Genomic DNA, 18,011 nt, shown 5'->3' with positions numbered 1-18,011 from the left:
AAGTCGCTGGGACTAGATGATCTTCCCTACGAACTGTATTATAGTACGCCAGATACGTAGATACATACACCCATGCATACTAAACACGCAGACAGGCACGCATACGTCCTTATAAAACTACAATCAGACACACGCACACGTGGATAGGAGGAGAGAAGGAGAGAGTTCACTGAATTATTATTATTTTACTGTGTTATATCAGGAAAATGTAAATTTGGTGCAGTGACAATGTCATGAGATCTTCTCAGTATGCTTGTTTACCAAGTTTTCGTTACTTAAAAGAATGTACAAGGCTTCCTCAAAGCACAGGTCACATATACTGGCTAACATATTATTAGGGTATGCATCTTTTATTATTGACCATTCTGTTTCATATCTTACTTTTCCTTCTTTTAATCTCCATATTATGTCTACTAGTGATGTTGTGTGTCTCTGGCTTTACCTTTTGGAAAGAGGAGACATGGTGGCGATACCGGACCTTGAATTGGTTTTCGGAGACAATATTTACATATCGCCTGAGGAAACACAACTAGATCTCATAATGCAGGGAAACAGTTACATAATTAAGTACCTGCACACCTGAAGAACTAAGTTGCATAGAAACAATTGTAGTGATTGGAAATAAGTGTCCAACTGTACTTTTTCTTGTTGATCCCAAATTATTTCAATTATATATATATATATATATATATATATATATATATATATATATATATATATATATATATATATATATATATATATATATATATATATGTATACATATATATATATATATATACATATATATATACACGCAAAGATATACACACAGATACACACACGCATACACATACATATATACACACATATGATGGGCTTCTTTCAGTTTCCATCTACCAAATCCACTCACAAAGCTTTGGTCAGCCATATCGCCCTAGTAGAAAGCACTTGTCCAAGGTGCTGCCAAGTGGGATTGAACCTAAGACGAAATGGTTGAGAAGCAAGCTTCTTATCCAGATAACCAAACTTGTGTCTTAATTATAACATTTGAATACAATGAAACAGATAAAGAAAAAGAAAGTAAAAAGTGGTGGGGGAGGGGTAACGCTACAGGAGATGTAATTAAATTGAAATGAAAAATCAAAGAAACCTATTTTGTATATTTTCCTAGGTGTGCTATTCCTGGTTACGACAACGACACGTATAAAATCCAAAGTGAAATCCATAAAGAACTGATCAACGAATATATTCCAAAAAGTAAGGATGAAGGGGAGGTAGTTTATGAAAAATGTTTGATATATTCCAATACCACAGAAAATGGAAATCGAACTACACAGAAGTGCAGCTCTTGGGTGTATGATAAAACCAACACGCACACCTCAATCACCACTGAGGTAAGGTTATTTTGAAAGTCACACGCCACATACAAGCTAATCTATCTATCCTTCTATCTACCTGCCAAGCTATTTACCTCTCCACCTAACAATCCCTCTATCTATTTATTTATCTATCTATCTATCTATCTATCTATCTATCTATCTATCTATCTATCTATCCATATACACACATATGTATCTATTATAGATACATACATATATATATACATATGCACATACATACACACATATATATATATATATTTATAATAGGAGAAGGGATACAATATCCAGGCAGACACCGAATTTCTCTAAAATGCTAGGACTGGTTCCTTCAGATGGTGCATTTTATGGTAAACTTCCTTTAACATCTGAAGTTACAGTTTATTTGTTGGCTATATAGAGTGTAAAGTACAATAAGGAGAATGAAGAATTTGAACATTCAAACTTTAATTCCAGTTAATTTATTCATAATAATTATCCGACATGTGTTTCAATCGTATTAATTGTATATTGTTATATACTTATATGCAGCGATTTATGCATTATTAGTACGGTCTCTTCAGGGTATATAAGTACGACATTGTTTGAATAAGAGTTTTCCTCCGTTATTAATTTGAATTAAACTTGATAGTATTATTAAAGTATGGCCTTCCATCGATGAGCTGTTTTACTCAACAGACTCTTTGAGTAAAATTCAGCAACAAAAGCAGCAGCAGTGGTTGTTGAAGTTGGCAAATTTCCTTGGTCAGTTGGGACGCGGTTATTTATAGAATACTTTCGTTTGAAGGATTCTCCATACTTTATAGTCACGCGGCTTTTTGATGAATTTCAGAGTTGATTATATTATTTGAATGTTTGTGAAGTTTATTAATAATAGTAGTGGATAATTAATAGGCACCACGTGGTTATTAAAAGAAGTACTCAGTTGTATTCATAATTTTTCTAATTTATTATTATTATTATTATTATTATTATTATCATCATCATCATTATCGTTTATGGTTTCCTTTTATTTTAACTTTATTTCAGCTGCCTTAGTACCGGGCATCCTCCGGAGGCCAAGTGTAGCAAGGGCCTTTCGTTTCGCTATGCATGCTATCACCACATTTATTCAATTTTAGATGGAGAATGCTTTCTGTAGTATATGGGCTGTACCCATTAAGGTTATCTTTTGTAGTTCATGGAAATTGGAGTTACCAGGGAGTTACTTAATATACTCACCAGTACCCTTCTTTATCATTCCCAATGCACCAATTACTACTGGTATTATTATTGTTTTTTTTAGTGTTTTTTAGGTTATATTATATATAATCTTCTACATTGAATTCCGTTCCTATATTCTTTATGTGCGTCTTTATTAAATTATAGTTATTATAGCTACGTTTAGAGAAAAAAGTTTATTGAAATTATATAAATTAATGCGTTCTCTTATTTAAATTTTTAAAAAGTAAATGTTGTTTGTGTAAGCAATTGAAACTTCTTTCTTGCCTAGTGTTAACTAATTTATTTTTCGAAGTAAATATTTAGTATAATTTCTCCAGTCATAAATTTCATCTTTCGTCCCCTATTTTATAAGGTTTCATAGTACTCATAATTTCACATCCTAATGAATATTTGATATTTTCATCCTTGGGCGACCATATAAGCTTGCTAAGACTTGTTGAAAATTTTCTAATATTATTTCTAAACGAACTTTCATCATTTGCTATTCTTTGTTTAATAAGGCATGAGCTAGCCCCAACATGGTAATATCTATTTTTATCTCTTGTGATTACACATGTATAGACGGTATTTCTTACCTTACAGTTATTTTAAAATTTGCATTCCATTCTCCTAACGCAATTACATTTTCCATGTATTAATCTATCTACGTCTTTATTATTGTGTTTTATAATTTTTGTGTTTGTTTTATATTTTTTGCCGATTATCTCTATTATTACTGCTATCATAATAATCGATACTCTTTATAGTTGCCATGTCTTTTAGTTATAGGATCTGTAGATTTGTTTAACTGAACAGTTTCCCTTTTATCATTGTTTATTTTCCTAGCAGTGGTTTCAATAGAATTTAGATTAATCATCTTTCTGTCGTTTTAAAAATTTGTATTACTATTATCATCTTTAATTTGGTTTTCATTTTTATTTACCTTATTAATGTTATTGTCCCATGCTTTCGCAATTTGCTTGGTGTTGTGGGCGGCTATAATTTGGGCTAAATTTTTAGAGGTGGAGAACGCGATTTTGATACTTCGTTTATTAAATGAGTTATGGTATTTATTCATTACCGGAAAAATTTGTCTAGTGCTTCGTAGAACATTCTAGGTATTTTTGATTTAACTTGCTGAGCGAAGGAGATTATCATCCAGTCTATATTTTTAGAACGATTTCTTAACTTGGTATCGTAATTAGTGTTTATGGTCAGAGTTAACGTTTTCACTTTGTTTTCTATTGTACTAGAGTTTTTGAGTTTAATTTTATTATTGTAGTATCTTTTAGTTTCCACATTAACCACCAGATAAGGGGTCGGAGGACCTTGTCAAAGGCTTTCTCCAAGTCAACAAAGGCCAAGTACAGAGATGTATCTTTGGCTAGGTATTTCTCCTAAAGCTGCCTTACCAGAAATATAGCATCAGTGGTGCTTCTACCTGGAACAAAATCAAACTGCATTTCATCTAAGCTAACTCTCTCTCTAATTAGTTGGACTATGACTCTCTCCGTAACTTTCATCACCTGATCTAACAATTTGATATGTCTGTAATTGTTGCTATCTCAGGCATCACCATTACCTTTGTAGCAGTTGACTATAGTGCTGCTACACCAGTCAATGGGTTTGACTCCTTCGTGAAACACCTGATTTATAATACGGGTGAGTAGATCATAACCCACACCACCAGATATTTTAAACATCTCAGCAGTTATTCCTGATGGGCTGGGGGCTTTCCCTGTCTTCATATCCTTAATTACTTTATCTACCGAAGAACTATCAATTTGGGTAGCTTGTTCCTCAGTTGGGTTAACATTTGGCAGACTCTCATGCTCCCATTCATTCTTCATGTTCAGCGGTCTTTCATAATGGCATTTCCAAGCCTCTTTCTTTGCAGAATCGTTAAATGCAAGTGCACTATCATCCATGTGGACACATTTCTCTTCTATGACATCAGGATTTTTTCTCTCACACACTGTCTTGATATCCGAAACACTTCAGTTCTTCGGCCCTCACGTCGTTGAGCATAGGCAAACTTCTTTTCTGCTTCTCCTTTGGCTAGATACACCTGTCCCCTAACTTCCCTTCTGGCTATCTGATACAGCTTCCTGCTACCCCACTTCCAGGCCTGTTTCTTTGCTCTAATGGCCCTGTCTACCGCATCGTTCCACCACCATGTTACCCTAGGTCTGGAAGGGACTTTGCATCAGCCACAGATTTGGTCTGTGGCACTCAGCAGGTTGTCCCACAAGAATTCTCGGTTGCCCTCTATGTCACAAGTTTGTAGCCCCTCCTCCCTCTCATCAAATTTCTCAATTAGAATCTCCCTAAATCTCTGACCATATGAAGGGTCTTTAAACTTCCAAATCCTTCTTTTCGTCTGCTTCTTGGCAATCTTCTGGTTTGGAGTCTAACATAACTAATGACTAGTCTATGCTGGGTATGGATCTTTGTATTTAAGAGCAGCCATGCATTCCGCTGTTTGGTGAGAATGTAATCAATCTGGCTAGCACAGTCACCTGATTGATAGGTTACCAGGTAACTGGCTGTCTTCCTGAAGCTGGTGTTGTAGATCAATAGGATATTCGCATCACAGAACTGTAGTAGCCTTGTAACCTCTTCGTTTCGGGGACCAATTTCATGGACACCATGAAAGATACCAGTCTGCCATCCGACATGCCCATTTAAATCCCCAGCCACAAAGATGAGATCATTGCCACTTGTCTTTGAGGTAGCCTGCAGAAGAATATTATAAAAATGGTCCTTCTGTTCATTTGGTAGGTCTGCTTGTGGGGCATATACTATTCTGCAAGACTAGCCTGAGCATAATCACTCTATTGCACACTCTGAACTTATCCACCCATTTCTAAGCAAGAAGTAGGCCCACACCACCTTCCACGTCACTGTTGCCTTTCCAGAAGATTTTATATCTACGTGTCTTACCTGTGAGGAACCTGGCTGAAGCCCCTCTCCACCTTAACTCTTGGATGCAGCAGCTTAAATCGACACACCTCCGTTGAAGCATCTCAACAATCTCGCTTGATCTAGTTTTCAATGTGCCTACATTGACAGTGCCAACTCTGAAAACTGAGAAAGGGACATGAGAAAGAACTTGGGAATAATGGTTTTCGGCACCCAAAAAGAAGGTTTCAGTGTTCGTTTGATAACAACACATCAGCTGTTCTCGCTTTGACCCATCATCTTTCAAACATGTTAAAACTGTTGCTCCTATTGGGGTGAGTGTAATGTAAGCATTAATATTCTTGTTGCATGCAGTGGTGTGGGCGATTGTTGATGGCGGGGAAGGAGGGACAAAGGTATGCAAGTCTTCAGGTACAGAAGAGAAATTACCAAATAAAAACAAATGTGAAATATCATGATTAGAGGATATCATGACTTGCGAATTATGCTACTTAACCTCGAGCAACGGTGGGTATGCCTGCTAGTACGTATAAATATGTGTATGTATATTTACATATATATGTGTACATGTTTACACATCATGTGTGTGTGTGAAAGAGAGAGAGAGAGAAAGTGAGTGCATATGTATAAAGTTGTTAGCTATGATAATTAAAAACATTCAAGTTGTTAATGGAAAGAAGTACAGTTAATCTCTTCAAATTTTGAATATTGAATATTTCTCAATCATATAAAAGTTATTATTTTCGCTTTAGTTGTCACAGACGACATTGTGATTAACAGCTTTTATAATACAAACATTGAAATGTTATATGAAAGAAGTATTCAGAACTTGTTGCTGTATGAATCCATACAATTTCATGGCGTCTGCATTTTATAAAAAGGGGTCGTTGTAATATTTAACCTTCGACCTATTTCTTTTCACTCGATGCTCAATATAATTTTGCTCCAGACTTTGCAAGCGTCATAGATAAGCATTTCCCTCATAGCCATAAATATCCTTTATCTTTTATCTTTAACTGATTTCAGTCATTAGACTGTGGTCATGCTGGGGCATTGCTTGAAGAATTCTACTTGAGCGAACAATTCCAATAGTTATTGTTTTTCTATAAAGCCTGGAATTTAATCTATTGCTCACTTGTGCTTTAAACATGCCAACATCGGTTGACAAATAGTGGTGAGGAACACACACACACACACACACACACACACACACACATATGAGGCTGGCAAGATTGGACAGAATAAGATCGAAGTTATCAACACTTGGGCAGTTTCACTCCTTAGATATGAAGCAGGGGTAATCGCATGGACAGTAGACGAACTAAACAACTTAGACAGAAGGACAAGGAAGTTGCTAACTAGATATGGTTCATTCCACCAAAAAAGTGACACAGACAAACTGTATGTACCAAGAAAAAGAGGGGGAAGAGGACTTAGTGGATGCGAACACAACATTAGAGCAGAAGAAAACAACATAGCATGGTATATAAAAAATACCACAGAACCGCTATTATTAGAAGTAAGAAGGTCAGGCTTGTGTAGGATGAAAGATTGCAAAGATAAAGAACTGTACAAGAAAGTGAAAACGAATGAAACTGAAAATAGGTGGGTAAAGAAAAGAATGCATGGTCAATTTCATAGGGATGCTGAAGATAAGACAGACAGAGAAATAAGATGGCTGTGGGTGACTAAAAGTGATCTAAAACCGGAAATGGAGGCTCTAATCTGTACTGCCCAAGAGCAAGCACTAAGAACAAACTACATAAAATACAGAATAGACAACACATCAGAAAGTGATACGTGCAGAATCTGTGGACAAAACGGTGAAACCGTATGGCATATTACCAGCCAATGTACGCCACTAACCCAAAAAGAATATAAAAGACGCCACGACAATATAGCCAGGCATGTCCATTGGACACTTTGCAACAAGTATGGACTTGACAGAGCAAAAAATCGGTATGACCACAAACCTGAAGGCATCGTCAAAAATAGAAATGCAAAGATCCTATGGAATTTTATGATTCAGTGCGACCATGAGATAGGGAATAGGAAGCCGGACATAGTCTTAATTCAAAAAGAAAGCAAACTATGCTGGATCATAGACATAGCATGTCCAGCTGACAACAAGGTATGCGATAAGGAAGAAAGAAAAGTCGAGAGATATGACACGTTAGCTTGGGAAGTAAAGCAGTTGTGGTCGATGGAAAAGGTAGCAGTAGTACCAATAATTGTCGGAGCCCTAGGAACAGTGAGCAAAATTTCTCGAGAAGTACGTGGAACAAATAGGGGCTGCAATAAGGGCGGAGCACTTGCAGAAAACAGCACTGCTTGGAGCCGCTCGAATACTCCGGAAGTTGCTCGAAAAATAAGAGGTGTTACCATAGTTCACTGGTAGGGAACAGCTGACACTGTAGTACATCTCCAGCGTTAGAAGCTGTGCAAAGGCAATAATAATAATAATAATAATAATAATAATAATAATAATAATAATAATAATAATAGTAATAATAGTAATAATAATGCCCGGATGCAGTACCAGGCAGTGGCTCTCATGGCTTCTGATCTTAATTGATTGGAAGTGTTATCATGTACATTGTTTTGTCTTGGTATAAAAGATGGCCTACAGCAAATATTCTGCTTAATACCACAGATATGCTTGTCAGTTGTTTGACCTTAACCAGTTGAGCATGTCCCTTGGTGGCTGACGATATGTGCATCTCTGATCATGAGCAGAAGTAGTAGGGGTGCATCATAGCCATGTGTTGAGAGGAATTCTTTGGGTTTTGAATAATTCACCTTTGGAAACATGGGTGTTTTGCGAGGTCATGCGCTGTTTATCTTGATATGAGACCACCATGTCGCGCACATAAGGTTGTGATGCATGTGCCTGGTGTACCCTTATCAGACGAGTGGTCATGATGGGTATAATGGACATCGTATATTTTACCCCAGTCTCACTTTGATGGCATGCACTGCTCTATCACTTAATAATAATAATAATAACAACAACAACAACAACAACAACAACAACAACAATAATAATAATAATAATAATAATTATTATTATTATTATATCTGTACATCAGTCAAATCGGATTAATCCCATCAAAGAAAATGTTTCAAATCAATCCAAAAATGTTGTTATGCACATTTTTTGGTAACGAAAATTTTTAGGAGGTTGTTCAAAGCGTTTTCATTGCCCCTGCATCATCAAATTTTAGTGACTGTACATGCACTATGCTCTGTGATAGTAGCTCCTTTCCTATTATACAATCGATTCTGGGAGTGTCACATGACCGTTGTTCCTACAAAAAGTCCTTTGAATACAAACTGACTATGAAAGGGGTTTCCCAGAAACAGTGTTTCTACAATTCCAAAACAAAATTATTATCATTAAAATTATAAAATGTATACATTAAATAGTTTTCATATTTCTCATTGCAGCTGAATCTCGTTTGCGATAAAGCAATTCTGGCAAGGCACACCATTACCTTTTTCTTCATGGGCTACCTTTTTGCTATGATCATTTGTGGAATTTTATCAGACAGGTAAGTTTGGTGTGCCATATCTGCACATATTATATATTATAAGTCAGCTGCTAGAATAAGAATAGCCTGGGCAAAGTTCAGAGAGCTCTTACCTCTACTAGTGACAAAGGGCCTCTCACTCAGAGTAAAAGGCAGACTTTATGGCGCATGTGTACGAACAGCCATGCTACATGACAGTGAAACATGGGCTGTGACTGCTGAGGACATGCGTAAGCTTGCAAGAAACGAAGCCAGTATGCTCCGATGGATGTGTAATGTAAATGTGCATACTAGACAGAGTGTAAGTACCTTGAGAGAAAAGTTAGACCTAAGAAGCATCAGATATGGTGTGCAAGAGTGACGATTGCGCTGGTATGGACATGGGGAAAGAATGGATGAGGATAGCTGTGTGAAAACGTGCCACACCCTAGCAGTTGAGGGAACCTGCGGAAGAGGTAGACCCAGGAAGACCTGGGATGAGGTGGTGAAGCCCCACCTTCGAACTTTAGGCCTCACCGAGGCAATGACCAGTGACCAGGACCTTTGGAAATATGCAGTACGTGAGAAGACCCAGCAAGGCAAGTGAGAGCATAATCTGTGATCTCTGTCAGAAGTGTAGCCAGTTCACTAATCCATATCTTTACTTCATTGGACACTAAAAACCCTGCTTGCGAAGACTTGTTCAGGCAAGTGAATTTGGAATTTGAAATTTGAAATCTGAAATCGAAATCGAACCGAATCCGACGACTGGCACCCATGCCAACCTCTCCTTCATTAGACACTAAACTCTGCTTTCGAAGACCTGTTGGGGCAAGTGAAATCGTAATTGAACCATACTCGATGACTGACACCTGTGCCAGTGGAATACTAACAGCACTGTCCATCGTGTTCATTGCCAGAGCAGCTGTCCGGCTTCCGTGCTAGTAGCCCGTAAATAGCACCATTTGAATGTAATCGTAAACCAGCGTTGCCTTCTAGCACTTGTGCTGGTGGCACGTTAGAAAATCATTCGAGCGAGGTCGTTACCAGTGCCGCTGGACTGGCACCCGAGCAGGTGGCACATAAAAAACACCTTTTTGAGCGTGGCCGTTGCCAGTACCATGTGACTGGCCTTCGTGCCGGTGGCACGTAAAAGCACCCACTACACTCTCGGAGTGGTTGGCGTTAGGAAGGGCATCCAGCTGTAGAAACTCTGCCAGATCAGATTGGAGCCTGGTGCAGCCTTCTGGCTCACCAGTTCTCAGTCAAACCGTCCAACCCATGCCAGCATGGAAAGTGGACATTAAACGATGATGATGATGGTATACAGTAATACTTCACATTACTAGAACTCGCTTTACGAGACCCCCGGGTTTACACGTTTTATTTTTCTATCACAAGATCCAAATTTTAAACAACGTGCAAAAGTTTCTTTTACCGTAACAAATGCTTCTGCGTGTTACCAAGAAATCTATAGAGAGCAAAAAAAGCTTCTAAACAAATAACTCTAGACTTGTCCCCTATTATAACAATGCCTTAGCTTATAGTGGCTTCAAAGATAGGTTAATCTATAATCTATAATCCCTCTAATGAGAATCAAAATAAATAGATTTAATGGCATCAAAGTTAAAGTAATACAAAACCCCTCTAGTATTAATCAGAATAATAATGATAAGAAACCTAAAAATAAGCCAATGAAAATTAGATGGTTTTCCCCTCCTTTTTCCTTTAGTATAAAAACTAACATAGATAAAACATTCCTGTCTCTCCTAGATAAACAGTTTCCAGCCACTCACAGATACAGGAAAATATTTAATAGGCGTTCTGTGAAAAAATCATATAGTTCCTGCCCCAATATGAAGAGTATCATGACATGTGGTCAATACCAAAAGCCTAAATCCAGTTGCAATTGTGGCGACCCAGGATTCTGGCCACTTGACCAATGATGTATGATTAAATCTATGAATTATGAGACAGAAGTTACTGCAACCCTGAATAATAATACAACGGATAAGAGGACCTATATTGGATTATGTGAAGGTGAATTTTAAAATTGCTTTGCCAATCACATAGCCTCCTTCCGACAAAGGGAGAAAAGTAAAGCTACTAAGTTGGCTAGCTACGTATGGAGTTTGAAAGATAACGAAGCACTAGATGTGATAAAATGGAAAGTAATTGAGAAATACATACCTTATGTCAATGGATTGAATAAATGTAGGCTTTGTTTGGTTGAAAGAGCGCCGATCTTGTTCAGATCTAAGATTCCTAACTCTCTTCTGAACTCAGAAACTTTCAGTGGTTGCAAGCATTTCTATAAATATATTTTGAAGAATTGGAAAATTCTGCCTATTCCTGATTAACTTGATATCTTTCCAGCCTTTTCATTTAAGGTCTAAGGAGAATAGCTCTTTTAATTTTTACTTTTTATTTTTACATTTTAGTTTTCGTTTTCCGTTTTTCATTTTCCATTTTTTACTTTCTACGTTTTTTTTATATACAGTTTTTTGCCTTTCTTCTATTACTCAATTTTTTTAGTTCTTTGTCATTTGTGGTTTGCGCCCAAAGTGTATGTTTGAGTATTTCTCATTGTGTTAAACTATTAGTAGCGCTTAAAGGGCACATGTATTGTGTCCTTTAAGTAAATAATATTTATCTCTCACCAGATGGGCTACTTGCTTTGCTGAAATTTCTATCAGTACATTATATATATTCTTTTAATTGTTTCAGCCATTTAACTGTGGCCGTGCTGGAGCACTGCTTTGATTGGTTTTTAATTAAAAACAAATCGACCCCAGGACTTAATTTTTTAAAATTCTGCTTCTTATTCTATTGGTCTCTTTTGCTGATGAATTTATATATTTATTTATTTACTTATGAATTTAATCAGATGAATTTTAAGTTTGTCACTTTAATCTTTTTCAGATTTGGTCGGAAGAAAGTGATAATTGTATGTTTATTTTTGCAAGGGTCAACTGGAATAGCAGTGGCTTTAATCTCCAATATTTATACCATATATGGGTTACGTTTTATCACTGCTGTTGGTGGTGCTGGATCCTACGTTCCTTCGGTTGTCTTTGGTAAGCAAACAACAATAAAATACTATAAATGTCCACTTTTAAATTTGAATGCAAAGTAAACGCTATTTGCCAACATAATGTGGGCTGTCCTGAAAGGGACGATGTTACTGTTGTTTTAGCCCAATGAAACATCGTTTCTAGCTAGTTATACGACACACTATCTGTCTCCTTGGTTGCTGAACTCTCTGTTCAAAGATATAAGGACACAGAGCTTTTGTGTCGTATAGCCAGCTAGAAACAATGTTTCTAAGGGTTAAAACAGCAGTACCATTGTCCCTTTCAGGACAGCCACATTATGTTGGCAAATAGCATTTTCTGTTCCAATGTCTTCTTGGCTCTGCCTCATCCACAGCTTCCCTTCACAGTTTATATACATCAAATGACCAGTGAAGTTTCTTCTCTTGAACACTGCAACTGATGCCTTTTATACCCAATTTTTCGCTTAAGACATTTTCACCCTTTTGTATGTACACACTGACATTGCACATCCAGCAGAGCCTACTAGCTTCATTTCTTTCAAGCCTTTACATGTCCTCTGTTTTTACACACAAGCATCATACAATCTGCCTTTCACTCTGAGAGAGAGGCCCTTTGTAACCAACAAAGGTAGCAGCCCTCTGAACTTTACCCAGATCATTCATATTCTAGCAACTGCCCTTTCAGAGTTTCCTCTTCCATTGCTTAGTCACCTAGGTAATGGAAGCTATCGACTACTTCTAAGGACATTTGAGTGTATCTCTTTCCTTTATAATTCTCAGTGTTTATTGTACCTGTGCATCTGCCACATACAAAGACTAATTTCTCTGTTAACCTTCTTGTAATACCACTGCACTTCTTATATGTCCGTAACTTGCACTGGGCATACCATATAAAGTTTCTACCAACACCTTTTCTACATATGGAACAGGGCCATCTCACTGAAGAGATTAGAGAGTTACCTGTTTTCCTACTTACTGGGACTTTGGTCTTGCTAAACTAACTCTAAGGCCCATTGATTCCAGACCTTGCTTCCACACCTGAAATTTCTTCTCAAGTTCTGGTAGTGATTCAGCAATAAGAAAACGTCTCCCAGATGTACTCCCTGTGCCCAGAGATCGACTTGTCAAACTCTCCAGCTCCCTTTATGCTGTACTACTTGCATACAACCAGCCAGGCTTTTGTTTCCAGTCCATTCTTTGACATCGTCAGTCCACAAACGTCTTTGATGACCTCATTTTCTGTCTGTCTGTCCCTCCTTCTCTCTCCTTCTCTCTCTCCCTACACATTTTCAGTCAGGATGATTTTGAGCAATGATTCATGGCATACTCTTTACTCTTTTACTTGTTTCAGTCATTTGACTGCGACCATGCTGGAGCACCACCTTTAGTCGAGCAAATCTACCCTGGGACTTATTCTTTGTAAGCCTAGTACTTATTCTATCGGTCTCTTTTGCCGAACCGCTATGTACGGGGACATAAACACACCAGCATTGTTTGTCAAGCAATGCTAGGGGGACAAACACAGACACACAAACACACATACACATATATATGTACATATATACGATAGGCTTCTTTCAGTTTCCGTCTACCAAATCCACTCACAAGGCTTTGGTCGGCCCGAGGTTATAGTAGAAGACATTTGCCCAAGATGCCACGCAGTGGGACTGAACCCGGAACCATGTGGTTGGTAAGCAAGCTACTTACCACACAGCCACTCCTGCGCTAATCGATGACTTTTGATTTTCAGCTTTTCTAGTATTACAGTCTTTGTTACCCTCTCATTCCAGCTTGTCTTGCTTTTATTCTGGGAAAATCCACTTCCCAAAGGCTTCTATCATATTCCCCCACTACTCACAACTTTGACCAAGTTTCTGCCACCAAAAGTGCAATTGCCATAATATAACAATTTACTAGCTTCAATTTTAGGTGCAGTGTTATCTCGTTTGAGGTGAAGATCTTGTGCTTTCTTATAATGTTGTTTTAGCCTTGTTTCTTCTCCCTCCCTCCTTCCTTCTCTCTCTCTCTCTCTCTCTATCTCTCTCTCTCTCTCTCTCTCTAGATATATATATATATATATATATATATACACACACACACACACACACATATATATACACACACACACACACACACACACACACACACACACACACACATATATATATATATATATATATATATATATATATATATATATATATATATATATATATATATATATATATATATATATTTAAATAATAAGGGTGAAAAATTGAATATTAATTTGATTAATATTAATTTGAAACCAGTGGCCTAGCATATTGAAAAAATCTGAAGATTCAGAAAAATTATATTATATACATATAAGAGGTATGACCACTAAGTGGACATCCATTTTGCTAGAAGTAGACCACCTATGGTCTGACCACTAAGAAAAGATTGTTCTCAAGAAAATTCAGCAAACACCAGAACGTAAGCGAGCAAGACAAATGAAAAGATACAAAATATAATGATTAATCATAGACCGATTTCGTTGTCACCACTTACGTAATTGTTCACAACTCTTCAGTATGATCGTCTTGGCAATATAATTTGCAGAACTATACACGAGACATCCGCATGAGATTGAATATGTATACAGTTCTACCAATTACATTTGGGGTTATATTTCAAAAGTTTTTTCTCTAGGTTTTGTTTTGTTTCAGATACATGTATATATTCTTTCTTATGTGTGTGAGGCTTTGATTATCTGAAGATATTAAAGAAGTATATAAAAGAAGTGTATATATAGATATATTCTGTTTTATGGGTGAGAGTTTGGGGGTTATTTGCCTGTTTGTTTAGGGTATAATTTGTAGCTAAGTAAAAAATCCTACGAGTTTGTAGGTAAACTCGTGGTTACAAATATATATCTAAACGGTCAGTTTGGCTTTGTAGCTTTACAGCTTCCTACTGACTGTGGCAGAGGGAAGCAAGCCACGTCTGTACACTTCAAGTGTCCATGAGTATACGACAGGCTTCTTTCAGTTTCCATCTATCAAATCCACTCACAACTCATTGGTCAGCACAAGGCTATAGTAGAAGATACTTGCCCAAGGTGCCTTGATGCATTTTTGGGTATATTAATTTGAATATTTCCTGAATTCAAATATGGCGATACAACAGAAACGGTCGACGGCTTTCTTTGGTGAATTCAACAATTAAAAATGTGATTTCCTCTATTCCTACTTTTGTTGTCTAATACTCTGAATTTCTTGAAACTCTTCTAAATGCTATTTAGATCCATTCGTCATCCAGGAGGAATTACGTTGGATGTGTATTCTACTTGCATTTATTGGTGTCTGATTGTTGGATATTGTTAACCAAATTCAGTTAAAGATGAGTGATTTATTGACATCTGCCTGGATTTTTTAATTCCTTTTTTCTTCTTACTATACATGTGTGTGTGTGTGTGTGTGTGTGTGTGTGTGTGTGTGTGTGTGTGTGTGTGTGTGTGCATGTATGTATGTATGTATGTATTATTCTTTTATACTCTAGGCACAAGACCCGAAATTTTGGTGGAGAGGGCCAGTCGATTAGATCGACCTCAGTACGCAACTGGTACTTAATTTATCGACCCTGAAAGGATGAAAGGCAAGGTCAACCTCGGCAGCATTTGAACTCAGATCGTAAAGACAGATGAAATACTGCTAAGCATTTTGCCCGGCGAGCTAATGTTCTCTATGTATGTATGTATGTATGTATGTATGTATGTATGTGTGTATGTATGTATGCATGTATGTATGTATATTATATATCCCCTTTTTATATTATCATCTTCGTTATTGCTGTCATCATTGTTTCAAATTCTAGCTTCTGAAGTGTCTTCGGTGGACAGTAGAATGAAATCTTCCATTGCCGTCGAAATGATGTTTACCATCGGATACCTGATCCTTTCTCTGCTGACTTATTTTGTGAGGACCTGGAGGACTTTGATGATCATAATATCAATCCCGTCACTGGTGCTCGGTATCGCCTATCTCTGGTAAGTAGGCATGTGTGTACGCATTCATATATGGGTGTATGGTCAATGGATTTATGTTTATGTGACTGTATGCATGTCTATGGATGTAAGTATGGCTGAGTGTATGTATCAATGTATGCATGTATGTACGTATGATTGTATGGGTTTATATATATATGGATGGATTTAAGTATGTGCGGGTATATAGATGTATATATCTATATCTATGGGTGGGTAGATGGATGGATTTCTCTGCGTGTGTATGCGCGCATGTGTGTGTGTGTGTGTGTGTGGACATGTGTGCATGTATGTACAACCTGTCACATAGGCTGGTGGCCGCTAAACTTGCAACCCTAACAAGCTCGCTTCGGAAGGAGAGTGAGGGTGAGGTGGGTGATTATGTCGGACACCCTCCAGGATGAGAAACAAAACACTTCAAAGGACAGCTGGGGGTGAGGAACCCTTAGTCTTTGTTTAGATATCTCTCTAGGGGAAGGAAAACTCTGATCTAACACCTGTACCTTTGTTTGAATCCAATCAGTTCTTTTGGGGCAAAAGCATTCGATGTTTAGAGACGGGTAATTTAAGAAGCTTCAAATACAGGCTTCACCTGACTTTTAAACATCTTTATTAACATTATAGGTGCAGGCGTGACTGTGCGGTAAGATGTTTGCTTCCCAACTACATGGTTCTGGGTTCAGTCTCAGTGTATGGCACCATGAACAAATGTCAATCTATCTACCAAAGTGTATGTATGTGAATGTGTATGTATGTGCATGTGTGTACATATATATATGTGAGTGTGTTGTTGTTGTACTTTCCGTTTTCTATTTGCAAGTTTCCTAGACGAATCTCCCCGATGGCTCCTCAATAAAAAGAGAACAAAAGACGCCAACATAATTCTTAGCAACATCGCCAAACTGAATAAAACAGTTTTGCCTCAAACAGAAATCGTCAACATTTTCTCATCGAACAATAAAAGAGTAGAAATCTGGAAAATGTTTACCATTCCTCAGCTTCTAAAACGGACCCTAATTTTGATGCTAAACTGGTGAGTGATATTACATTTACCATTTTCTGTGTACTCATCTTTCATCGTTTACTTGTTTCAATCATTTGACTGCGGCCATGCTGGGGCACCGCCTTGAAAAACTTTTAGTTGAATTAATTGACCCCAGAATTTTTTATGCTTGATGTTGATTCTATTGGTTTCTTTTAAACCCTAAAGTTATAGGGACATAAACAAACCGGCACTGGTCGTAAAGTGGTGGTGAATACAAATACATACACAAAGACACACATATACACGTAGGTGTATATATATATATATATATATATATATATATATCTGCATGTATATATATATATATGTATATGCATGTATGTATGTATGATGTGTGTGTGTATATATGTGTGTGTGTGTGTGTGTGTGTGATAAATGAGAGAAACGGAATATGGAGGATAGGAGGATGTTTATTAATCACTACAGTTCTTTCGACCCAACTAGCATCGGTCCCACATGGGTGGGATTCTGTACATCTGGTTTAGGTGTATCAGTCGGCGTAGATGTGTCACCTCAGGTGATTTCAATAAGTATCTCACTAAAATAAACTCTGTTTCACAATATTTCTTCTTGGTCTTCGTATATAGAAATGGCAAATTAAGGTATACAGCTTTATTCTTATAGAAGATCCATAACAGATACGAAAAGAAACACACTATACAGCAAAATAGTATATACACATATGATGGGCTTCTTTCCGTTTCCGTCTACCAAGTCCAATCACATGACTTTGGTCAGCCCATGGTTAGGGTAGAAGACACTTGCTCAAAATACCGCGCACTGGGACTGAACCTGGAGCCATGTGGTTGGGGAGCAAGCTTCTTACAACACAGCCATGCATGTACCTAGATTGATCAGAATGATGCAGATATTCGTGGAAGTTTTCTTGCAAGAAATTCATGTGGAGTCA

The 18,011-nt window shown here is 37.3% G+C and overlaps 1 protein-coding gene across 3 annotated transcripts in view; it reads left to right on the top strand.

Moving 5' to 3' along the window:
- Nucleotides 1-18,011, top strand: part of LOC106883913 (organic cation transporter protein) — a 40,811-nt gene that overhangs the window by 7,192 nt on the left and 15,608 nt on the right. For all 3 annotated transcript variants that reach the window (XM_089358485.1, XM_089358484.1, XM_089358486.1), the window contains exons 2-6: nt 1,154-1,376; nt 8,934-9,037; nt 11,918-12,072; nt 15,888-16,059; nt 16,877-17,089. In XM_089358485.1, coding sequence (XP_089214611.1) covers nt 1,154-1,376; nt 8,934-9,037; nt 11,918-12,072; nt 15,888-16,059; nt 16,877-17,089 — 867 coding nt within the window. The remainder of the gene's footprint in view (nt 1-1,153; nt 1,377-8,933; nt 9,038-11,917; nt 12,073-15,887; nt 16,060-16,876; nt 17,090-18,011) is intronic.

The sequence above is a fragment of the Octopus bimaculoides genome, chromosome 10 (assembly GCF_046866305.1).
Source record: "Octopus bimaculoides isolate indiv1 chromosome 10, ASM4686630v1, whole genome shotgun sequence".
In the NCBI taxonomy this organism is placed as follows: domain Eukaryota; kingdom Metazoa; phylum Mollusca; class Cephalopoda; order Octopoda; family Octopodidae; genus Octopus; species Octopus bimaculoides.
Note: the sequence above shows the minus strand (reverse complement) of the source record. Positions and strands in the feature narration are given on the sequence as shown.